Source organism: Heterocephalus glaber, unplaced genomic scaffold (assembly GCF_053883595.1).
Source record: "Heterocephalus glaber isolate CG9 unplaced genomic scaffold, H.glaber_assembly_v1.0 deba00000122, whole genome shotgun sequence".
NCBI lineage: Eukaryota > Metazoa > Chordata > Mammalia > Rodentia > Bathyergidae > Heterocephalus > Heterocephalus glaber.
The window spans coordinates 13106801-13133885 of NW_028258138.1; the positions used below are offsets into that span (position 1 = coordinate 13106801).

The following is a 27085-nucleotide window of genomic DNA, read 5'->3' on the forward strand; positions in this document are numbered from 1 at the left end:
TAGGTGATCTGGAACTTTCACTCATTTTTCAGAATAACTACATGGCAGGTAACTCCTTAGAAGTCAAAGATGCAGCCCCTCTCCCACAACCTGTGTATGACCCCATGAAAGAAGAGTCCGTATGGGTTGTTCAGTGTTCTCTTAAAACCTAGGTAATTCTCACAACCTAAGAATGTGACATTTGGAAGAATCAATTTTACAGATCCAATTAGTTAAAATGAGATCATGCTAGGGCCGGGGATTTAGCTCAGTGGTTCCTCTGCCTGCCTTACAAGCTCAAGGACCCGAGTTTGATCCTCAGTACCAAAAAAAAAAAAAATGAGATCATGCTGGAGAAAGGTGAGCCCTTCATCAAATGTGATTAGTGTGCAGTTGTTCCCCATCATCTGTGTAAGATGTATTCCAAGATCCTCAATCACTGCCTAAACTGTAGACAGTAATGAACTCTACATAAACTATCTTTTCCTGATGTATACATACCTATGATAGAATTTACTTTATAATTAAACATAGTGAGAGATCAACAACAAAAACAAAATAGAGAAATTGTAAAATATATTTTAATAAAATTTATGTGGATGTGGTCTCTCCCTCTCTCAAAATACTCTATTGTGTTGTGCTGTATTTTCAGACCTCAGTTGATTGTGGTTAATTGAAATTGCAGGAAGTAAAGCTATAGGTTAGGAGGAACTTCTTTCCTTATAAGAAAAGAACAAGAGACAGGTGGATGCACAAGGAGGGAAAACTGAGGACATGCATGGGAGAGCTCCATGATATAGTAGAGGCAAACGTTGGAGTAATGTGTCCATGGGCCTTGGAAATTTAACTTCTGTTGATGGCAGAGGCTAAAAGAGACACACACGGATTCTCCCATGTTGCCTTCTTAAAGACTGCAGTCTTCCTGAAACACTGATTTCAGGTTTCTAGCTTTCAGAATTGTTATTATAACACTAATTTATGTGTTTTTAAGCTACCCACTTTGGTACTTCACTACAGCAGACTTCAGAAACTAAGAGAGAGAGACTAAGACTTCTCCATCTTGCCCAGCAGTCCTGCGTGTTTCAGTACTGTAGCATGTGTGGATAATTTCAGAGGCAGAACACCATAACTTTCTTCTTTTCATTTAAAAACTTAGAAGTTGATTATGAATCAGTGTTTTATATCTCATCTTAATTCTTGTTGAACACTGTTATTTGTTACCATTTTATAATTTTCCTGGACATGTGTTCCAGAAAAGGAATAACTCTTGGATAGTGCCAGTCTTCACTATTAAGTCCTGTCTAAAAATGACCCATTGTCTAAATAATATTCATGAAGCTCGTGTGTTGTTATGATCTCAAATGTGCATTGTCAGCCATGAGTGCTAGCCACTGAGATAAAGAAGTTGCTGTGGCACATTCCTTTGATGATACAATAAAAGTAGGAAATCATAAAGAGAAGACATACAGAATGGAACTCAGACAGCCTCTTAACTCTACACTACTATCTATTCAGCATTAAATAAATCCAGCAAAGAACTTTGAGTCGGGGAGCTGATATTTTCATTCATAAAGAAGCTTTTTAAGTTGTTTTATATGAGACCCTATCCATAAAAAGCATTTTTTGGTCTAGAGTTATAGATTAATGTAGAGCACTTGCTGAACACAAATGCAGGCCTGGTTCAATCTTCAGCACTGGGGATGAGGGTTGCTTGTAAGATGAAATTATGTGAAAACTGGGGTTTCTTAGACAATAATATGTGTACAAGAAATATATGATTATATAAAAGAAGCATATTTGTCCAGAAGGTGCTATATTTGAAAATGAGTATTGTATATGTGATTGTTCCTCATACTGTTTTCTATTTCTATATGCTAAAATTTTCCATTTGTCAGCTAATAAAATATGATTGCAAGTAACTGACCAGTTGTATAGAATAAAAATAAATGCTATAAAGAATTTATAATAGAAATGGATCAAATAGCCATAAATTTAAAGACAAAACTGTAGAAATTACAGAAAAGTTTTACATTGGAACTATGTGGGGAAAGTCATACAACTGAAGTGAACAACATTGCTTTGTGTTTGTTTTTTTTTTCTTTTTTTGTCAATCCAATGAGGAAAAAAAATCATGAAATAATGGAGAAATTGATGTTACAGGACAATATTTGATTAGCAGAATGAACATAGGTGTTAAGGCTTGTGTCTAGATGTCTCCCTAAAGGCACAGGTGGTCATAGGTGGGGCTTTTTCAGAGGTGGATGGACCTAGACTGTGTGATGCTGGGATTGATTCATGCTGCAATGCTAGGCTCAAGGGCACTAGGATTAAGCTGTGGGTGCTACCCACCCTAAGTTGCCTGGATAAAATAAAAGGGGGAGAAAGATGCTATTAAAGTCCTTTGTTGCTTTTGTTGTCTTCTACATGCAAAGAACTGTTTCTCTTCTGTGACACCCCTGTGCCTTAACTTTGAGTGTCAGGTATTTTGTCTCAGCAACAAGAGAAAAGTAACTAAGACAATAGGACATAGCACACATGTGTAATAACCAGAGGAAGGTTTTTTTTTTACTATGTTTATTTTTCTGAAAAGAGAGAGTAACAGAGAATAAAATTAAGTATAAAAGTAATAGTTGATAATCACTTAGATTATTGTCTCAGTAATATTGGCACAAAGTAACATAGTAGAAAACCACATTCTGCCCCTGGATTTGTAGTTTGAGTATAAATTAATATTCAGAGTATATCTTTCAAGAAATTTAAAAATATCAAATAAGTTGTGAAGAAAACAAATCCAAAAAGAAACCAGAGATTTCAAACTCAGTCATTTTAGACAAAGTCAGTGTTTCTGATAAGGAAAGAGGGAGCTGGAAGCTAAGTTTGGTTTTAAATAACTTGGTTTTACATCAGGGTGGCATATCAAGATTCAGACAGTAAAACGCATCTGCTACTCCTGCAGGAAATAGAGAAATAGAACATCTACAGTCAATTTTTTAAGAAATAAAATCTAATTAAAAGTTGATTTATTCTTCTACTACATATAAGCAATGCAAAAATATGTATAATAAACTATATATATGAAATATATATAGTGAGATTTGACATTTCTCACTAAAAATTGAAGCATGAAATCTATCTTCAAAATATTATTTCTTAAATTCCTAATCATTTGCTGTGTTCAATATAGATATTTAATAAGATATATGCAAGTATAATTAGCATATATTCTTAACTTACATTTTGGCATAACTTGTATTGGAGAAATTAATTGGGAAAACTCCAAGATATAAAATTTACCATTAATCCATGCAAGCACAGCTACACACATTCATCTGAAAGTAAATTTTAAACAGTTTAGGATTACTGGAGCCTACTCAGGAAGAATAGTGATAAATCTTCCAATATCCACACATTCCTGTTTTAAAAGTGTTGGATAGTGCCACCATATTGTGATTTAATTGGTATATCCCTTATTTACCAAGAATGTTAAGCATACGAATAGGCTATATCTGTTTTAAATTTTCTGTGACAAAATTTTGTTTTAGAACTTTTGTCCATTTATACTTCATGTTTTATTGTTGTTGAGTTTTGAGAATTATTTAAATAATTTGCTTGTAGCTGATTTGTCATAATGCAATGTCCAAATATTTTCATCTTCTTAAAAATGTCTTTCACAAAGCATTTTATATTAAATTTCACCTTATTAATATTTTATATTACAGAGTTCAACTTTTAATATTATATCAAAAATTTTATGTCACACAGGGTCACAAAAATTTCATCCTAAATTTTTTCTATAAAATGCAATACTTTTATATTTTATTTTAGGCATATTGATTTATTTTGAAATTTTAAAAATATTTTTGAAAAGGTATGGTGTCTGGGTCAAGGTACACCTAAGATCTTTTTATAGTCAAGAATGTAGCATATCTCAATAAATGTTCCTTACACGTTTGAAATTAAGCCAGGTATGTTGGTGCATATCTGTAATCCTCCTACTCTCTGAGGCTATCAGGGAGATGGCAACTTCGTTTCCAGTCTGTGCATGTTGGCAACCTAACAAGAGCAAGTCTTAAAAAAATTTTTTTAAAGGAAACAAGGGTTTGACGTGTAGCTCAGTGAAAAGGTCTCAAATTCAATCCCCAGTACTCAAAAGCAAAAGCAAAACAGTCACACAGAAAGAAACTAACATGAGCCCACCGTTGTTTGGTGAGATGTTTTGCAAATGCCAATTAAGTTAGATCTTAGTTTTATGCAGGTATTATCAAATTCATTCATTTTTCTGTGTAATTATTCTATCAGAGTGCTTTGTTGAAGTCTGTAATTAAAATCATGAGATTATTTCCCTTTCAAGTTCTATTAAATTTTGCTTTATTAAATTATTAGGGGGTTACACAGTTAGAATTGTTACACTTTCTTGAAAATAAAATTAATCATTTATTCAATATTCACTGCCATTGCTTATTCTTTATAATAGTCCATGAATTTTATGCTAATTCTTCTGTTTCAAAATGGCTGTCAGTTTTTTTCTTTTTTTGCTAGAATTTACATTTCACATCTTTTACCTCCATGTTAATTTTGACATAAATATGTCTTTATATTTGAGGTAAATATCTTAAAGACACTATAACATAATTTCCTAAAATCTGAAGTAATAATGCCTTTCTTTTATATAGCATATATAGAATACTCAAATTTAATGTTATTGATGCACTTGGATTGTAATTGATCTTGGTAGCAATTTCTGTTTTACATAGCTCCCACTATCGATATTTCGTCTTTTTTTTTTTTTTTTTTTTTTTTTTTAAGGTAGGGTCTCACTATGCAGTTCAGACTGGCCTTGACTCACTATGTAGCCCAGGCTGGCCTCTCAGTGATCATCCTGCTCCAGCCTCCCGAGAGCTGGGATTACAGGCGTGCGCCACCACACTCAGCTTCTCTGTCTTCTCCTTGAACTAATTATGAATTAGCAAATAATTCTCCTTTGTCTTATTATTAATGCATTGTTTAAATTAGCGATTTTCCTACTCTACTGTCTGCATTTTATTAGAAAAGTATACTCTAATTCCTCTCTCTCATCCATTGTCAAATATTTTAACTTTATGTAAGGTATACACAATACATTGAAAATGTATATTCCTTTAGAAAAATCCATTATATTTAGTGAGTTTAAGGTAAAATGAATATAATTTCACCATCAACTATTTCATTGCAAGCACGCTTCATTTCTTTTTGTAAATCTAAAGTTTTGCCTGGAGTCTGTGATAAGTTGCAGGAGATGGTGTCCTTCAGTAAGCCATACTCCTGTCAAGATGTAGAGAAGCTGAAAGGAAATCCCTAGCGGAACTATTTGCCTGCAGTTATTGCACAATAAGGCAGAAGCCCTAGCGAGGAAATCAGGCAGAAAAGAGTCAACATGAGAGACCTGCAGCAAGCTCTGAGGACTGGAATAACTCTTCTCTGCTCCCTTCCTACTTTTCAAATCTCATGCAAAATATTGTTCATAGATCACGATAATCAGGATCTATGTCAGGAAGTGAAAAGTTAGAATGTAGTTATAACTTGGAGAAGGTACATATCCGCTATGGGAGGGGTGTCATATAAGAGAATATGGGGAATACTGTAGAAACACAATGTAGGCTAAATTGTAAGACTGTTTGTTTATTTTTTCCAAATACATTCTTCCTTTGAATTATTTTTCATAAAGTATATTGGTATACAATACAGTTACATTTGTCATTGGGAATTTGTACCTTTACATGAAGTATCTTGATTCTTATTTTTTCCCCATTCCCTTCCCATCCCTTCAACCCCTCCACCCTTTCCTATTTACAAAGACTTTGTTTCCATTTTTTCCTTTTCTCATATTTTTTCCTTTCCCTTCTTTCCTTTCTCCTACCCCTTCTACTTCCCCTACCCCTTTAGACCTTTTCTTCCTATTTCACACTATCAATTATACATTTTTTTACACTTATTTACACTTTTAGTTTTTCACACCAGAGAAGCAATTTGGTATTTACACATGTCCTAATTTATTTCACTTAAGAGTATGGCCTCTCACCCACAATTATTTATTAGTTGGTATGCCAGTGTATGAAATGCTAAAGCTGAATGAAATATATATTTAAACATAGGTAATAATTCTGTATGAGGAAACATAAAAACACCTAAAAATGACCAAAATTTAGGAACTGTCAAAAATGTTTTATCTGATGCAGCATAACTTTATACTCACACTTTGAAAACAGAAATAGTTGTAAATATTAACTTTCCATATGGGAGGCTAATCACTGAACACTGAGGCTCATTCTGTGAAATTATACAAGGATTGAAACAAAATATGTCTTCTCTACCCATCTTGCAAGTTACATTTAAATAGAAAAGCATGCTTTAAATAGTACTGTGGATCACTGAAGATGTATTCTCAAAGAGAACAGAGCTTGTGTGCATAGTGCTTTCCTGCATCCTTAGTTGGGGAAAATAATGTGCAGATCCAGATAGGGACATTCATTTTCAGAAAGCTCAGCATGATCCTCAAACCTTGACACTATGAATTACTAATATGGTGACCTTGGCTATGGCCTTGGTGACTTCCGTGGGCTATGGCTATGGTTCCATGGCTTTAGGAGTAATGACTACTTCCAACCATCTTTCGGCAGAAGATACTGATTCTCTGGATTTTACCCCATGAATATATTATATATTGCATACAAATTCAGAGATTTTCCATTATTTTTGTGAAATGCTTCTTTTGATGTCTTCAATATGATATTTGATATATCAGAGAGTCTTTCTTAGCCATCAAAACAAACAGAAAAGACATCCAACATGCATATCTGGATCTGTACGGATCTATTTCCTTGATCAAGCATGTAACCTGGTAACCTTACTCCTGCTGCAGTACTGACATGTAACTTCTTTCTCTCTTTTGTGATATTTCTAGGCATATCACATAATAAAATTTATTCATAAAAATCTAAATCTTAGTTTTATTTTTGTACATCTTAATGACATTTTATTTATAGCATTGACATCTATGCCTCATATCCCATTGAAAAACATTTCTTTATTTCAGTCTTTAACCTTGGCAAACATCAACAAATACCTATTTTTAAAATTGTGCTCTTTTTTCCTTAACAAATGAAAAAGTATAGACATTCCCAACTTTTAAGTTTGATAAGTATGTTTTTGTACCAATTTTAGCAGTCCCTCGTGTGTATGTATCGTGGTCTTTGTCTTCAGACATATAGCTGTCATTTCATGAGGTTCACAAGAAGCAGATGCCCACAGCCCACTGCTCAGTCCCCAGGGTTCCCCTGTAAGGCTGTGTGTCTAACAGTAAAGGAGAAGATGCAAGTTTGACCATCTGTCCCAGCTTCTGCCTAGGTGTTTCTATTTATTTCTACTTTCTACTTATTTTATTTCTAAGAGTCTAGGTGTTTCTATTTATTTGTTTCTATTTTTTTGAGCTGAAGGTTGAACCGAGAGTCTCATATATTCTAGGCAAGTGCCCTACCTCTGACCCATACGCCCAGCCTCAAGCATTTTAATTTCTGTTCACAGCTTCTTGAGTATTTTATGCTTCCTACATATTCCAATCTACTCTTTAGACTTTATCCTTACCTACATATAGGGACATTGATCGAAAGTAATGGTTGTACACCTTTCTCCAATCAGGTAAGGTATGGTAGTCCTCACTTACAACATTTTATGCAATTCTGTCTTTGGTCTCCTAACTAAAACACCACATTGGTTCTTGAGTTCCACCTAATGTTTTGTCTTCTTTAGATCTCAAATTTTCATCTTTCAATCTTATACCATATACTCTCTAATATAATTATCTCTTAATTAAATAAATTTAATAGATCTTGATGGTTCTCACATAATTTCCACAAGTACTCGGGACACTGTTCAGGAACAAAAATAGTTGCCAGTAGAAATTGATACATGCCAATAGATCAACACTGATACAATGATATGAACATATCAATGCATATTTTATATGGCTATATAAAAATGATATAAAAACACATTAACATACATCAGTAGATATATTATGGGCTATTTATCCCTAATTGTGCTGTTATTAGAGATAATCTGGCAGTGACTTTTCCCTGGTTCAGCCTGCAGTTGGCACATTTAGATCCTTCTTGGAGCAACTATTGATTGTGCCCTGAAATGAACTTAACAAGGGCTCCGATCTGCTTGATAAAGAAATATATTATTCAACTAGCATTGATTTTTTCCAAAAAGTCCTCATCCTTTAAAGACAATGTAATATTTATAGATGTAATGGAACGTTATCAAGTGTCGGTGGTCTCTCTGGAAGGAGACCTGAGACCGCGGAAAGCACCTACTTTTAAAGAAAGAAAAGGAGACAGCCTGGGGGACGAACAGCAGTGTAATTCCTCTGGCACTATTCGACCATCACAAAGGGAAGAAGCAAGGCTTTTATACGTGTAGGAAAGCAGCTTAGTTGTTCTGGCTGTTGTCTTTCTGATTTTTGCATCTGATGATAACCAGTGACTTTAAGTGATTCATAAAAGCTACAGGTAAATTCACAAGTCCCCTGTTTCCGTTCACCAATCCCGTACATCAAAGAGCACACCGCAGCCCTCTTCTTATCAGATGGTACCAAGAGAGCAGGGCGACTTCACCCAAAATCAAGCCCTCCGGCCCACCACAAACATCACAGATGTGCATAGTGAGTCCTATCTCTCTCACCACCCATGGAGTCACTGGGTCGCGGTCCGGTCCGCTGATCCCAGGAAATGGTAAATAAGAAAACTAGGAAAACCTGTTTTTCTCCCGTGAAACTTTCACAACGTCTCTTAAAGTTTTCTGGCATTCTTCTAACAAACAGACTTGTGGAATTTCCCAGAAACGACTTAATTTTCTCAGTTAACAAACTTCTTGTGATCAATTCTTACAACTAGATAGTTGAATTCTACAATTTCCCACAATCAAGGACTTGCCTTAAAATAATACCATAGACAAGAAGAAAAGTAAAAACAGAAGGAAAAAATGGAAACAAAGCTTCTGTACATAGGAAGGGGAGGAGGCTTGAGAGGGGAATGGGATAAAACAAAATAAAATTTATTAAAAGAGTAATACCATGGAAAACAAGTAAGTAGCAATGTATATGAAATATAATTTATCATCAGTTGACATTGTACAAAACAAGTGATAAAGATTTATTCCACTTTCTTTTTCTTGCTGTACATATTTAAATATTTTTTTTTTTTTTTTGGTACCGGAGATCGAACTCGGGTCCTTGCGCTTGCACAGCAGGCGGCGAAACCACTGAGCTAAATCCCCAGCCCCATATTTAAAATTTTTAATAATTAGAAGTTAAAACAAGTTCAATATTTCATTTTTTGGAGAGAAAACTACTCACACTACAGACATTACAGAACAACCTGCAAAAGACTTAAAGCTTAATCTAATTGGAAAAAAAGTATAACCAAAATGGTTACTTCATATTCATTGCCTTGGGAAAGAAAAATTGTTACCTTCGAGCAGCAAATTAGATCTTAAGAGTTACTTTTGGTTTGCTAACATAATATAATTCATAAATTTTCTCAAAGGAAAACTAAAATTATTTTTACTTCATATTGTGGTAAATTTTAAGAAGAATGGCACAGAAATAAATTGGATCTAAGCAAAAACGGAATTAGCAACCAGACAAACTGCTGCTATGATATGGACACACACTATGGGACACTTACCTGAGATTATGTGCTCAGGGGTGATGACCGGACTGAAAGGACAGAGTGTTTAAAGTGATACCATTTAAAATCTCAAGTTGATCAATATTACAAGTGAAGAAAAGTAATGTAAGGTGTGCCCATGTGTTCAAGGACAAAACAAAACAGTTACTACAATGATCAAAAGATAAAAGTTGATGTACAATTACATTGAAAGTAATGAATTTTGACTGTCAAAAGAATGTATTTTGTGGTGCTTTAATATTTGGAGTTCTTAAGTAATTTTAAAGTATATTTGGTGATTGTTACAACTACCAAGAAATATATGAAAGAATGACCTTTATTTCACTATTAAAACCATTTTAATTTGAGAATCAAAATGACACTCCAAAACTAATTTAAGGAAAACAGTATTTTTCCCTATTGATTCTTTCTTTTGTGAAAATCTAATTTTGCTAAATCCTATTTTTTACCACTTTGCTGTACTCATCTCAAATGATTTTTAAATGAATAGATGTTGTAAGCCATGAATTTCATTATGCCTTAAAATTATACATCTTAAATAAAAGCAAAGAAAAATCTGAGGCCCTGATTGTGATGTACTTTTTTAATGTAAAGTTAAGCTACAATGATTTCAAACATCATTTTTAAGTAGGAACAAAAACAAACAAAATATCTAGACCCCTTAATTTTTATCCATAAAAGTCATACCAGCCCTATTGACTCATGATGTACCTAGTATCTACTTCTTTTATTGCTACTTAATACCAGTGATTATCATATTAAAGTCTTTCAGATGGTCTTCTATCATTGAAAATTTTCCAGGTAATCAACATTTAACACAAAAAGTTTCCTTGAAATATCATTTTATTATTATTAATGTCCTGATAAAACCTAGAACCCAATTCAAGACTTAACCTAGTTCTAACTTAATATATTTAGCAGGCTTAATTTTAAATTCAATACCCAAGTCATAGTGCTTTGCAAATTGAAAATACACTTTACTTTCTTTTGATTTTAATTTACAGTTAAATTCTAATTAATATACCTTCATGAAGGCTCCTTGTATCTTTTAAATTTATCGAATTTTTACCCATGCTTCTAGATTTTTACATATTTTCCAGACTTTTTAAGGGGCAATTAACTCTCCACTTAAACACCAAAGTTAGTGTAACTACTTCTTTTGTTGTTTTATAAATTTCCAAATAGTATTTAAACAAAAACTTATATATGCATGTCTGCATAGCCAGACACACACTTTTTTTTTCTTTTATTAAATGAAACAATGGATTTTTTTGTTGATCCAGTGGCTGCTTGCATATTTTTCAGTAAACCATCTTAAAGCACAAATCCCTATGAAAATATTTTCACATAAGAATAATTCCATTAAAATTTGTTTTTGGTTGAATATCAGCTGTTCATTATCTTTGTCATTGAAACTTGAAATCTGATAAATTTTTTCATATAAATACAAATTATTTCTTCTATAAAAATAAACATTTAAATTGGTGTCTCAAGAAAATAGAAATTAAAAATGCAAGCAGATTCATTGTGAATTTTTATAAGGTACTATATTCATCCTTAAAGTAGTGAAGATCGATTCTATACCTCAAAGAGTTTACAAGCAGCAAGTTATACAGTGAAAAACTCAAGTTTCAAGGCCACAGAGTCAAATGAGTAAGCGTGGGAAAGTCACAGAGTTCAAAAGGTAAAATGTTGAAGATAATTCTAAGGAAAAGAGGAAGGGATTGCTTCATGATGAGTAAAATCTTCTTGGAAAAAGCTTCATGTGACAAAACCAGTTGCAGCTTTGTGAAAGAATTTGAGGAGACTCACTCATTTAGAGTGGAAATTTTAGGTAGTGTTCAGTGGAAAGTATTAATCGAAGGTTTGAGTAACATTTTAACAAGATTTGAATATTGATTACCCAGATTAAGGTTCTTAGGAGGTTATCAAAAATACAAAGGCAAGAGAAAAGATAAACATTTTTTTCAAGTTTTTATATCAAAACATTCACACACTTTCAAAGTAGTTTCAGCCATTCAGTCTTTTCCCCATAATCATTGCATTACTTTATTGAATTAGAGTTGAAGAAAATATTGTGTTTAATGAGAATTCAGTGACAGATAAAAAGAAAAAATAATTTGGCAACAACTGAAAACACCATTATCTGTGGAATGAGTATCATAAATATTAAGATTTAATGTAAAATGTGTATGAATATTAGAGCTGATGATAAGAGAAAGCTGAGTCACAAAAACTAGTCTGAAAATTTTACATTTTATATTGAAAAATTTTACTTTCAAGTTTGAAACTATGCTTCAGAAGTACTGTAGTTGCCCCAAAATAAATATTCAAAGAGAATGACTCTCCTTTGTTGTAGTTTGCCACGCCCACACCGAGAAAGTATAAAAGTCCAGGTGCAGATGGTGAAACTCATTCTCAGAAACTCACCTTCAACATTGAACCCTATCCTCAGTACCCACACAATGTCCTACTACTTTGGCAACTACTATGGTGGCCTTCACTATACCCTTGGTGACTTCGGTGGCCTGGGCTATTGCTATGAATCCAGCTATGGCCTTGGAAGCTATGGTGGTTATGGCTACTTCCATCCCTCTTTCTATGGGAGATACTGGTCCTCTGGATATTACTAAAAAACACTATCATCATTTTGAAATTTGGAATTTTTATCTAATTTTCTTCATCTAAGATTTTTATTCTTCAAAGAAGTTGTCACCCTACATTTGGAGCTCTTTGAATCAATAAATATACATATCATGGACCATCAATCTGATAGTTTGTTATAGTTGTCTTTTCTGAAAATGACTTATAATTCATTTCATTTCTCTGCTGCAGTATTTCTGCACTTATATGTCAATTAAAATTTACTGAAGATTAAGTACAAAGCTTTATTTCTTTCAACTTTTTCAGAGTGCAAGGTATTTTCCTTATGTTTTCCAAAACTTTAACAGTTTTACTTTGCAAAATATTTTTTTCAAATTCTTGTTTCCTTGGAAATGATCTTCATGATTAGCTCAATCATGAAACCCATTCTGATTATTTTATTTTTCTAAACTCATGCATTCATTTTATATGGTATACTACAGAGTTGAATAAATTCAAACATTTTTCATATGAACATGGTTATTATCACAATATGGCTGAATATCTGTTCCTTCTTTGTAAATGAAGTTAGTGAGACTCTCAGCACTAGAAGAGGAGGCATTTTCTTGGTGCTATACTTGCTTGATGGATATTTTGCTATTTTCTGATCACAGCAGGAGAGGTTTCCTTGACTTGTACTTCATTTTTCTGAGTATTTTAGTATCAGCTTCTTCCATATAGAATTCAAATGTGGTGAATGTTCTGCTTAATATCTTTTGTATTCTCTCTAAAAGAAATTCTCATACTCTCTAAAAGAGTATGAGAATTCATCACATTTAACATTTTTATTTATCTCACTATCGTAGCATATAACAGAAGTTTTTGATTCTGGACCTTTTGTGTTATAGTCAAGTTACAAATTGACTCTAATTTTTCTGGGTTTTTTTTGTTTGTTTGTTTGTTTTTGTTTTTTTCAGAAGCCTGGCTAAATATTGGTTTTATTCTACACTTCCTTTGATCAGAACTCAATTCCATAGATGAGTCATTGAGCTTTGTCCAAGTTTGGTTTCTATAGATTTCACCCTTTATCTTTGAGTTCCACATAAAAATAATAGATGACATCACACTCAAAAAACTGAGTGAGCCCCATGGTCCTTGAGAGTCTCTTATGACTCTTATAGGTACTTTCAAAACGTGTATAAGCGAAAAGTATTTCTAGAGCGATGTTCCCATTTCTATTAATGCTATTGTGAAGTTCAGAATCCTGTTGACACATACTGAGTGCAATGACAGATTCAGCTTCTCAGTCAATCTCAAAATAAATCTAACACATGAACGTGATTGTCTCTATCATTCAGAGATTTACATAACAATTCTTACAAATAAAATTATATGATTCCAAATACTTATCTAAAGATAATGTAACTGTTAATAAGGAGGAAGTCATAGATATAGAGAAAATATGATTGGCTACAGATAGTAATTTCAGAAGATTATATATATATATGTTTCCTTGTATTATACTATGTTTATATTTACTTAAATGTTTCTATGACACAATAGTCTGTAAATATGACAAATAATCAGTTTCATGGGAAATACACAGTATAAAGTTTAAGAGAGATGAGTTTATAAGTGTCACATTATAACACAGGAGATTATATTCCATCTTAACTTAAAAATGAATTTGAACTAGTTGGTAAAGGGATTTTGGATAAAGAGAATAGCATGGGATTGTCTTGTAGGTGTAGAAGAGATAATCGCATCCACAAGAAGATGGGAAAATTGTCATTTGAAGAGAAATATTGAATTATCAGAAGGAACATAGCTTATAGAAAGTTATAGCTGACTGGGGAAGAAACTTATTTCCTTCCTATTTGGTAGACTTTGAGGAGAAAGTTGCAGAGAAAAACCGAATTTAGAAAATCAGATTTATATCCAGACATATTGCCTTTCTAGTACAATGAATTTTTAAAAGGCTTCAGACACAGGTTCCCCACTAGAATGAGGGTGTGTGTGGCTGTATGTTTCAAATCAAATACAATGAAGCAATGCAGAATTCTACTGTTTAATATTTTTGCTTGACAGGAACAAATTTTAGTTAAAACTTCAATTGCCTTAGTTTATTATATTCAAAATCAGAATTTACTTTCTTTTAATTCTGTTAAAGCCAATAAGGAAACCAAAAAATAAAATGCCATGGCAACATTAGGATTTAATGCCTTATAATTTTTACTTTTTACATATGTTTTATTTCTGCTTAAGTGCATCTATTAGTTGATAGAAGATGAATTTTTTCAATAAGATATCATTGTTTTCTATATATTTTGTTTCTAGTCATTATTTATTTCATGATTATTACTATTTTTTCAATTACTTCTGAAATAATTTCATTATAAATAAAGACATTAAAATGCATCAATATCACTATGAACTGTGCCACTGACACAATTTAGTTTTCAGAAATAAGGTGTCATGTAGGTAAGTGCTATTTATTTTATGGTTTATAATCATTATCTACACATTCATTTTTATTAACCAGAAAAAAATCTTAAATTTTGTCTTCTGGAGCTAAAAACAACATCTGTAATTGAAGGTCAAGGTAACTTTCCAAAACTGGACTTGGGCTGAAATATTACTCATCACTAGGTAATGCAATCTTTCAAGTTGCTTTTTGATGGTTTCCACAGAGAAATAAAGTTTTTTCAAAATCATGTTTTATTTTATTATTGTTAAAAATTTTCTGAAATTAGAAAAAAATACATGTATATAAATCCAATAAAGTTCTTTATAGTGTTATGTTAAAACACATATTTCAACATCTTTTATAGAAAAAAAACCCAATCAGTTATAATACTCTTTACTCTTGGTGAAAACCATTTTTGTCTGATTGCATTTATTTCAAAAGTTATCTTTTGGGCCAGGGACTTAGGTTAGGGGTTCCGCTGTGTGCCTTGAAAGCACAAGGGCCTGAGTTCCATCCCTAGTACCAAAAAAAGAAAAGTTATTCTTTAATGACTAAATGAAAATAAAGGAAAAAAACCCACAGTTTTATGATGCTCCCATTTTTCTTCTACAAAATGTGAAAAGTACTTTTCCTTTACTATATGCACTTATATTCCTTGTTTTTCTGGACATTTCTATCATTCAAAACCTTGAAACCACAGCTTATCTCCCTGTATACAATGATTACTTCCATAATATGTAATTCAACTCTGTACTCCAGATCTCCAGGCAACCTGCATTTAACATAAGTTATTCTAATCTCCCCCTCCCTCTCTCTCTCCTTCCTCTCTCTCTCCGTTTCTCGCTGTTTAGGATCAAACCCAGAGTATCACCCATATGACACCCCCAACCCAACCTAAATTTTCTCCAAAAAGTATAGGACAAGTATTCACTAATAATAAATTTTTCAACCCAGTATTTCCAAGCTTTTTCAAAATTTTTGGATGAATGAATCTACACCATGCAATCTTTGACACTTCTGAGCTGTTTTTGAAACATAGGTCACTACCTCACATTTTGTATTCCTCTCTTGCTCCCTAAGTGGTTCCTTTTTCCCTATCTCTGTACCTGCAGTGCTCAGATATACAGAAAATCATAGACATCCTAAGACAAGCACATTTTAAGACCATGGTTAAAGGGCTGGCTTTCTAAGAGCATGAGTGACAATTTATATCTTTTTCTTTCATCATCTTTCTTTACTATAAAATATAACATATATCCTAGATATTCAAAAATTATAGTAGGGATGAATATGTATTCACCCTACTTATAAAATTTTTCCATATGCAATGTAAAACATGTATATTTCTTTACTTATATATTAAAGATTTTTAGTTAAGTGCTCTATTTTCTATAAAATAAATTTAAAGTCTTAGCTCTAACATGCAAAGAGATTGGAAATGGTCAGTGTATTAGTCAGTGCTTACTAGAGTCTGATGTAGAAGAGTGGAAACATCTGTCTGCATTGCTGGAGACCCGAAGGATCCAGTCGGCCTGGAGCCCACTGCAATGTCCCCTGCAGGATCTGCCCCAGAAAGGCCCAGCGGCCAGTGGTGGAAGCTAGAAAATCTGTGCCAGCAGGTGAAGGTTCTGTGCTGGAAGGCTGAGGGCCTGCCCTAGAAGGCCAAAGATGATGTCCAAGATGAAGATGAGGGTTGAAGTTCTCCTGAAGGAAGACAGCAGCCAAAGCTGCTTTGAAGGAAAACCACCCAAGGAAGCTTCTTCAGGAAACTCAGCAGCCTGCAATCTTCCCTCCTGTTCTCCTTGTATGTCATTAGGGCAATAGTACTTGTGTGGGTCTTTCACACTGAGAACCACACTGATTCAGTTCAGTTGGGCCTTCTCACCCAAGTTGACCATTAATTAATCTACCACACTCAGTCTACTTCCTTTACAACAGGAAAAGGCCAGGAAAATATAAAATCAACAAAGTCCCTTGGATATAGTTGGGGAATGAGTTTGCAGGGCAAACAATTATTCTAAATTTTGGAAAGATAGGAAAATGCAAAAGGTCACAGTTGAGATCTGATTATCAACAGATAGAACCTCTGAAATCATAAAGTACTCCAAACACTTAAATCGTCATTTTGATAAATTGCTGCAGGAGAGATACGGATTAGAGTAATGGGGTGTGACTCTCCGGGGCTGAAGTATTTAAAAGGCCTTATATTTTCAAGAGCTTTGTCTGTAGCAATTGCATCAGGTTGTCTGTTATTATTTGAGAAAGATCCCTTATGTTTTCTGAAAGGTGGAGAGTAAGAGGAATTCTTGGGAGGATACGCAGAGCATTCTCCATAACTACAATTCCACAGTCAAGAAAAACGTATTTTACCTAAGTTCTGTCCGAAGCCCTGAAGAAACTAAATTCTCTCATTCTAGTCATTTCTAGAATTTGTGTCTTGCCAAAGCATTTCTGCCATCAAAATTTTATGCAAGAGGATTCTTTCAGTTGAAAGAAAAAAATAAATCTAAGGAGAGGAATTCTTGGAACTGCATTTAAATTTACTGAAATTGTCAAAACACAATAGAAAATGTAAGTAAGTGGGTTGACTTACAAAGCCATTTTGATAGCCTCAATCAGGTACGTGTGAATATGATCTTACTTGGAAATAGAGTTTTGCTGATGAAATCAAATTAAGATGAGGTCATCATGGATTATAATGGCCCTTAAATCAAAATTTTCATGTCATATTAGAACAGATATTACAAACAGAGAAACACACACACACACTCATGCATACACATGGGGATGCAGGTCATGTGAAGACTGAGGTGCAGATTACAGTGAGCCAGGTTTCAGCTCAGGAATCTCAGCACTTGGCAGCAATGGCATAACTACAACTTTTATCTAAAACATTTAGTCTCTAAAACTTTAAGAAAATAAATTTTTTATGACACTCAACTTGTGATGATTGGTTGCAGTATCACCAATAAACACATAATTATTATTGGCTATGCAGTCACAAAGACTGAATATCTCCTATAAATACCAATAATATGTGCTCATAAAGATAGAAAATGAAGTTTGGAAAATATATCCACAATTACCTAAAAGTCCTGTTTTACTGAGTCATTCAAGACTTATTAAAAACAAGATGAAAGGCATATAGAAAACACGGGATTTAAAACAAGTTAAACTTGAAAGGTGAAGAAAACATCATTTGGCATGACAAGCATATGAAGAACTTAGAGAAATGATACTGTGAACAGCATTTGAAAATTATACATTCATTATAAAATATGTGAAAGTTGAAGCTATGATAAAAGGAAAATGAAAACTAAAATATATGCAAAAGAAAATCAAACATTTTTGGAAATACACGTGATAAGAATGGTATGACTAAATAATACAGTTTTTCTTCAAAGGTGGATTTTCAAAGAGAATGACACTCCTTTGTTGTGGCTTGACACACCCACAGTGAGAAAGTATAAAAGCCCACGTACAGAGGGTGACATTCATTCTCAGAAACTCACCTTCAGCATCAAACCCACTCCTCAACTCCTGACACCATGAGCTACTACTACGGTAACCACTATGGCGACCTTGGCTATGGCCTTGCTGGCTTCAGTGGCCTGGGCTATGGATGTGGCTCTAGCTATGGCCTTGGGGGCTATGGTGGTTATGGTTATGGCTCCTTCTGCCCTTTCTATGGTAGATACTGGCCTTCTGGATATTACTGAAAATACTGCCATATGTGGTGTTCCAAAAATACATCACTCAAGCTGGCTCTCCTCACCCCTGATGTGTCATGAAGATTTCTTCCTTATGGTTTCTGTGATATTTTTACTTCAATAAACACTCTTTATGAATATCTAAACCTCTTTGTATTTTTATTTCTGTACCTAAATGCATGTATTATTCACAGTTTTGCTAATCTAAGTGATATCCTTCACTGAAACACAATTGCCCCATGAAATGAAATCTTTAAAAAAATAATAAAAATTGAGGATGATGAATACCCTACTCCTGACTTGATCATTGATCAATGTATACTTGAATTGAAACATCGCATTTTTACTCCATAAATATGTACGCTATCATGTTGATCGAAAGAACTTTATAAGAAACCCATCTTATGAACTTTTAGTTACTAACTTCTTCAAGTGTTGCTCCCCTTGGTTTTAATTCTAGATAATAATGTATACTTAGACATTCCTAAATCGTATGAACATATTGTCATTTCATCTACATAGTAATTAGTTTCAGGAAACATTTTATTATGACAACTTTATATTAGAAAAGTAATAGAGTACCTCTAAGTAAAAATATGTTTATTTGAAGAGCCTCATAAGATAAAGCTGTCCACGCAATGTTGCCTAACCCTTATCCTTATGACCCTTGCCAAGTTCCTCCTTTTTTCAAATTATTTTATTAGTGTATATTGTTGATATATAATATGTACAATCATCTTGGGAACTGGTTCATATAGGATCAATATGAATTTTGACCTTCTCTGAGGCACTCACTTCATGGAACATTATGATTTCTTAAGCTGCATCCATTTATGTACAGATGACTCAAGTCTTTGTGTATGGTGGCCTAGTAGCCCTTTGTGCATGAATACCATATTCTCTTCATCTCTTCATCTGTCGATGGCATGTTGGGTACTTACAAGATTTAACCCTTATAAGCAGTGCCACTGTGAACATACATGTACATGTATCATTGTAATATGCCTTATGAAACTATGACAAGGACTTCCAGACTTGTAGGGTAGCTCCTACTGGTCTTCAGAGCACCCAACAAATTCTACTTTTCAGAGGAGTTGAAAAATTTGGGAAGAGTTTTAGACTATGGTCTGTGATTCTGCTCTGTTACTATTTTAACACATAGCATTCAATTTTTTCAGGTTTGCCTTTCTTAATATTAAAAATACTGAGAGTTGAGTTTGAACCAAATTTATACCTTTTTCTCAAATTAAGTTTAATATTGGTATTTGTTCCCTATTTATACATTGAAAGATATTTTATTATAGATCTTCTTTTGGATCCTTCCCTGAAGTCTGAGACTGATTATTATGTATCTAGCTTCTATTTGGAAATATTCTGATCCCTAGTGGTTCATGCTGTGATTTTTGCTATAGGTTTTACTCCATCACAGGCTGTATAAGTATCTTTAAGGATTACAAGTCATTTTAATTATTTCTTTTGTAATGAATTAACAGATGAACAGTTTGTAATATTTGTTTTAATACATAAGGAAGTGATGTAGATGAAAATCTTCTATTTATTCAAGCTAAAATTAGGCCCCTTTAAAAATTATATCAGTTACTTGCATAGTAAGTATTTAACCTGACAAAGAACCCTGAATAGATAATTCAGAATGAAGTGCATCTTTCAAAAATACACATTAAACTGTTTGAAATTTATTTGGCGTGATTTTATATTTCTTTTAGGATTAGGGTCAGGGTTAGGTTATAGAGGTTGTTTACACTGTAGCACCTACATTTCAGTGTGTAGAAAAATTTTCCTCAAGCAGAATTTTAGAAAATAGCTAGTTTTTATTTGTCTCTGGCCAGGGGCACTAGGATTTAAAAAACATGTAGATGTGTATCAATAGAAGTATGTTTCACAAGAAAATTGAAAAATAACAGAATTTAAACACATTGGAAAAAAACTTTAACAAAAACTGGTGACAGTAATTATTGTTATATATTGTTATCAGAGAGAAGAAGAAAATATATTGAAAAACAAAGATGATATTGGAGTGCAGCATGAGGTTTTTCATTACCACATTAAATAAACATATGCATTACCTCAAATAAATTCCATAATGGCTAGATTTTTATATGACATTAACATATTTGTATGTTCAGCATTTTACCATTAAAAGCTACTCAGAATTAAGAAGCCAAACTTCTCCATACCTTTTTGATGTTTTGGTTTTTGCTTTAAATTATTTGAAGTGACATATGATAGCTATAAATATTGATGATGTGTAATGTGATAAATCCCTGAAGGTGTATAGACTGTTAATTAAATTGAGAAAATTATCATTTTCCTTAGATTCACTATATCTTTGTGTTGAAAATCCTTCAACTCACACACACACATACATATATATATATATATATATACATATACAGAGAGAGAGAGATGTATAATGACAGATAATCAAATACATAACTTATTCTTATAACTTAAATGTGTTTTTTAAAGTATCCAACCTTGTTCTATCCTCTCCTCATCAAACTTTCTTGTCTACTGGCACAGATTAAAAAGTGTTTGAAAGAAAATAATTGAAAACCAGAAACATACTAGGGCAAAAATCCTGGCACCAGACAAGTGAATACCAACTCAAGGGCTATGCCCAAGGGTACTGTTAGGAACAGGAGGGAAGGAAGTGTAAGGAGATACTCAGAATACAATGCCGATTGTTTATATGAGTAATGGTAACACAAAGGAATAAATGATGAGCTGTTTTCAAATATGACTTAAATAGTTACTGCCCCAAGTCAAAAAAAGAGAGAATAGATACATTTCAGTGCAATTATAATGAAATTTTGATAGAGACTAATTGTCTTTGAATTGTCACAATGATGTTCAAGTGAAAATACTTTGGAAGCACACTATTATTTTACATAATTTTTTGTAGTTTATGTACTATCAGCTTATATATCTGTTGTAATTACCAATGAACACTTCCAAATTTGTCTTCTGCCCACTCAATTATTATGACTAAATTCAGGCCTAAGCAGTCAAACTGACATAAAATTTCACTGTGAGCAAAATATATATATTTTCAAAAGTTTTTTTTAATTAGAACAAATTGTTTTAATGATTTCTCTTTCTGTTTTCAAATATATTATCCTTTCAACTGATTGTTGATTGATTAGATATCTTAAGAAATAGACTTCATCAACATTGTTTAAATTTATGAAAAATTTATCTACCAATCTTCTGGTCTGACACTTTATTTTCTAATTTTTAAAAATGAAGTTTATGTAAGAAATATAACACATTATATCTAAAGAGAAAAATAATAACTATAGCTTATAAATTTATACATTTCCATAAAGCTATGCTAATTATATATTATATATTTTGAGTTTCTCATATAAGAGGAACTATAATATCTAAACTTGTGTATCATATATAACATATTATATATAATGTATATATCCTATAGATGAAATGTATGGTATATATGGTATATATGATATATATATCCTGTCTGTTCCATATATATATATATATATATACACACACACACACATACACATATGGGGAGAGAGAAGGAATGAGAGAGAAAGAGAAATAGTAGATAGCTAAATAGATAGATAAATAAGAAGTGGCAGAAGTTCAAATAATTCCCCAAATTATCTATTCTTTTGTTTCAAAACTATTTTAAGATAAATGTTAGGTTGTTTTATTTATATTACTAGTTTTTTGTTCATTGAACAGAAAGTTTTTCCTTTGGTTTATTCTTTGTTTCTAAGGGAGAGTCTTTATCCCTGATGTGTACTCTGAGTAGCATTTTGGCTATTCTTTTAAAATTATAATACAGAGTATATTCAAAAAGTTCTGTGCAAATGATACTGATTCTAATATGTCTTGTATTCACTCTTTCTAGACCACTTTTCTTATGTTATGTTTAAGTGGAACAACATAAAAACCTCACAAGAGCCAAGGTTACTCTGAAAACTGACATAAAATACACATTGCAAAGAAAATATGTATTCCTAAAACATCACTTTTTCTGCTGTCACGGACTAAAATACAACCAGAATGCAATGTATAGCCCATTCTGGTATTAAGCCAATAAAAATTTTTCAACCATCACCTTTTCCTTATTTACACTCTGCCCAAATACAATTTTGGCTCATGAGAGGCACCTGTCTACTCTTGCTGTGGTGGTGAAATGACTTTTTTTTTTTTTTTACGGTATTAGGGATTGAACTCAGGACCTTGCACTTGGGAGGCAGCATTGATCTAAATCCCCAGCTCTGAAATGACTTCTTGTTCATTAGCAGAGGTGAATCTCTCTCTCTCTCTCCCCCCCCCCAATAAAATTCCTATACTTCCTTCTACAAGTAACTAATTTTACGTTTTCACCATAAATCTTTGCTGGACATTGTACCTTTTATAATAGTTAATTCCTCTAAATATCTCTTGAAATCATTTTCGTGAACCATACATTTACTTTTTTACCTAGAACACTATATTATTTACTTAAAAAACAAATATATATTTATTTACATACACCATATACTGTAACATTTCATGTGAAAGGAGCAGTCACTTTTATATTTGTCACTTGTCATTTCCTTGTTCAAAGTTTATGATAATCTTTTTCATATAATAACATATTAAAGTGAAAATTTCATTGATTGCATTAGTTTTAACAATTCTTATTCTCTTTATTAGTAACTTTAAATACAAAATTATACCTTCATATGAATTCTCCCTGTACAATAAATCACTTAAAAATATTAGGTTGTTATTCACAAACAGGAAAGAATTTAAAATTAAGAAATACACATTTTACATTTTACTTTTAAAACGTACATATTAGGACTTAAGAGTATGATGATTGGTTCACATTGTCAAAAAATTTTTTTGTCAAAATATTTTTAACTAGTTCAAGTAACCAGTTTAAAAAGAAAAAAGCTAAAATCTCCATTGTAACAAAATATTATGTCACATGAGGTGATGTTAATTTTACAAAACAGTAAGTAGTATTATAGTAGATGCTTATGGACTAGAATTATTGAAAGAGGATCTCAATCAAGGAGAAAGGAGTTATTTCAGGCTTAGAAAGGAACCTTGAGGAAAAGCTTGGAATAAAATATATTTCTAAGGATTAATGTGAGGGAACTCATCAGAGTATAGAAATTGTCTGCCTTACCTTTCAGAGAAGAGAAACTAGAAAAAGTAGGCTCAGATTTTGTCATGAAAAATCTTCAAAATTATCTTTACAAATGAGAAGTTTAAAAGATCATCACATAAATATGCAACCAAACCAAAAATTTACATCATTTGATACATGCCCTCTCTGCAAACAATGCATTCACATGATCTCAGTTTAATTTCAGTCATTTAGGATTATTTAACATGTCACTATTTGATTCATACAGAGAAAGAATACAACATTCTGTGGTAAATAGTTTCAGAGGCAAAATGAAAATATATTGACTTGAGAAAGTCCAGGCTCTTTGAAGAAACAATCCTGATTGGTAACATGTAAATGAAGAGTAAGTAGAAACAAAAGCTTTGAAACATGGAAATGAATAATAATATTTTACTACTTATAGCTAATGATTTTATATGTTCAATTAAAAGCCTGGCTCTGCGATATCAAAATTAAATTAAATTCAAAAGAAAAATGTCTTCATGTATCCTTTGACCATACTTAATAAGAATAGTATGACTAAATAGTACTGTTGTTTTCCAAAAATAAACCTTCAAAGATAATGACACTCCTTATGAGTGGTCTGCCACACTCACTTGAAAGAGTATAAAAGCCAGGTAGATATGGTAACATTCATTCTCAGAAACCCTCCCTCAACATCAAACCCACTCCTCAACTCCTGACACCATGAGCCACTACTACGGCAACTACTATGGCAGCCTTGGCTATGGCCTTGGTGACTTCAGTGGCCTGGGCTATGGCTGTGGCTCCAGCTATGGCCTTGGGGGCTGTGGTGGTTTCGGTTATGACTCCTTCCACCCTTTCTATGGCAGATACTGGTCTTCTGGATTTTACTGAAAATACTGCCATATATGGTGGTCTGTTTACTGATCCAAAATCTTTCACTTAACCTGGCTATCTTCACCTGTATTATGTCAAGAAGACTTTTCTTTATGATTTCTGTGAGATTTCTAGCATGTTACTCCAATAAATACTCTTTATAAACATTCTAAGCATTGTTTCATTTGTATTTGTGCACCCAAATACATTTTCATTCATTTTGACACATTTTTGTATTTGTTTTAGGAATATTTTTCTCATGGAATCATCTACATCCTCTGCTCTACTCTGATATACTTTTATTCCCTAACTCCTTTATTTAATGTATGACTTACTCAAAGCTCTTCTCTTTTTTGACACATACAGAGCTTATATTTAGATGCTCTTATTTCTTTGGAATGTATAGAGATGCTCTTCACATAAACTCTACTTTGATAAAACTTCTACTCTAACCTCAGTGTACCAGTATCTATCTGCCCTGTAAGTATGATTATTACATGAGCTTTGCTAGAAAGAGGTGTCCATAGCTTCCTCATCTGGGTTTAGGGTGCCTTCACCAAATGGCTTCTTAGCAAACAATCAGAGGGATACACAGGGCTAGACTCTAGCTTCAGTTCCAATTCAGATTTAACTTTTCAGGCTTAACCTTTCTTTTGTTTGAACCTTAAAATATCAAGAAAATATTTTAAATCAGTGTTACTCCACTTTTTAAAACTCAGTTTGAGGTTTTAAGAATTGATTCTCATTAATCCATGAAAAGGATTATGATGTAGGCTTTCCTATAAATCTTTCACTTAAGCCTAGGATTGGTTGGTTGTTTCTAGCTCCTGTTTCTGGAGTCTTCAAATGCTTAATAATCAGAATACATTTACCTACAATGTGAGTTCTTAGAAAACTTGTACTTAACAGGATAAGTTACAAGTCTTCATGGATCTCAAGTAATCTTCAGTAGCTCTTTAGTGATGTGTTGGTGAATGGTTTGTGCTGAAATTTTTTAGGACTTAGACAAGGGATGATTTTGTGATGAATCTCACTGATTGAAGAGAGAATGAGGACTCTTCAAGCAAATGTACCTGTTATTTATGTAACAATCAAATGAATCAGACAAAGTACCTTAAAGTAGAGAATCAATTATAGGTAATAAATGGTAAAGTTTAAAAATACAACTAAAATTGTTTTGAAATGAAGCTGCCTTTATCTTGACAGTTCTTTAAAATTAAGGACCAGTTTGTGGAGGTCCTGTATAAAGTAGTATTAACTTTTCCAAACTTATATAGCTTTTCATTAGCTGGATTTAATTTGGGGCAAGAACTATAGGATTTAAAGAATACAGAAGGATGTATCTTATAAACCTGTACATACTTAGTGTGCCCTTTCAAAAAAGTAAAAATTTAAACAAATTACAGAATGGCATAGCAAAAGAGAAAGCAACATGTGCATTGTTATAAGAAAAAAGAAAATATGGATTTTTTTCATTTTTGAAATCTCATACTGTGGTACATGCCTGTAATCCCAACATCTGATAGACAGTGAAGAAGAGGAATGCATATAGAATCAAGATTTCAAGGTTTAGTAGCTGAATAAGATTGTTGCTTTTGCATATATAAAGACAGAAATAGGTATGCATTTCAGTAGAAAGTTAATGAAAGTTTTATTTCAGACTGCAGTATCTGTATTGCTACTTTGATGGCTAAGTGAAGATATCTTCTTAGCAGAATATTTTTTAATTCATATTTTCATGTAATCTCATATTTTCCCATAGTTTCTACCAATTATTAATTATAGTTGGCAAGAAACACTTTCAATTCTGCTTTCTGCGCAGATACTTTGCATGTTAAGTAATTTTTCAAAACTTGTTTGAGCAACAAAATATTCCAAATAATTATTTACAAAAATTTTAAGTAAGTTACAATTGCCTTAATTCTGTTTTTCAATATTTATTCTTTCCTTTCAGTTGATTGTTGAGTGATTATAAATTTGTAGATATAGACTTTGTACTTAGGTGAAAAGGAATGAGAAATCTTGTACTATGATACCATTCTTTAAAAAAAGTTTTTTTAATGACATTAACCTAAAGTCATGTAATACATTAAATTTAATCAGGGAAAATAACACCCACAATCTCTATGTTTTCACTTGTCCATAAAATCTGTACAAATATTACGAATTTTAATGTTTTCATTCATATTTCTGGTCCATTTGTCTTACTTCATTGTTTGATAGCACAATGTACAAGCCTCTTAAATGCCCCTCTCACTGTTAAGAATTTGTCATGAAAACAGCACTGTACAGAAAGTATGCATTCCTATGATACCGCTGGTATAGAATCTGTGGCTCACACTTGTCATAAACCTATATAATTTCTAGCTTTCAATTGCTCATTTAAACTCTTCGCTCCATTTGAAATACTTTGCTCCCTGAGAACACACCTTGTTTATATCTGTCTTTGATAATAAACTAAAAGTCTTGTTCCTTGTTAGAGCCTGTCTTCTTTTTAGGTCCCAGAATTCTTTGCTGCTTTCTGGATTCAACTAATTTTACACCAGCAGAATATTTTTTGCAATATATTTCAACTTGCATAACACTCAATTCCACTGAA

General features: G+C 32.6%; 1 protein-coding gene across 1 annotated transcript; it reads left to right on the forward strand.

The window, feature by feature from the left end:
• Positions 1–11967: 11967 nt before the first annotated feature.
• On the forward strand, positions 11968–12340 carry LOC147830348 (keratin-associated protein 19-9b-like). Its single transcript, XM_087210045.1, has one exon. The coding sequence runs from the start codon at positions 12047–12049 to the stop codon at positions 12338–12340; it is 294 nt and encodes a 97-aa protein (XP_087066171.1). The 5' UTR covers positions 11968–12046.
• Positions 12341–27085: the final 14745 nt, after the last annotated feature.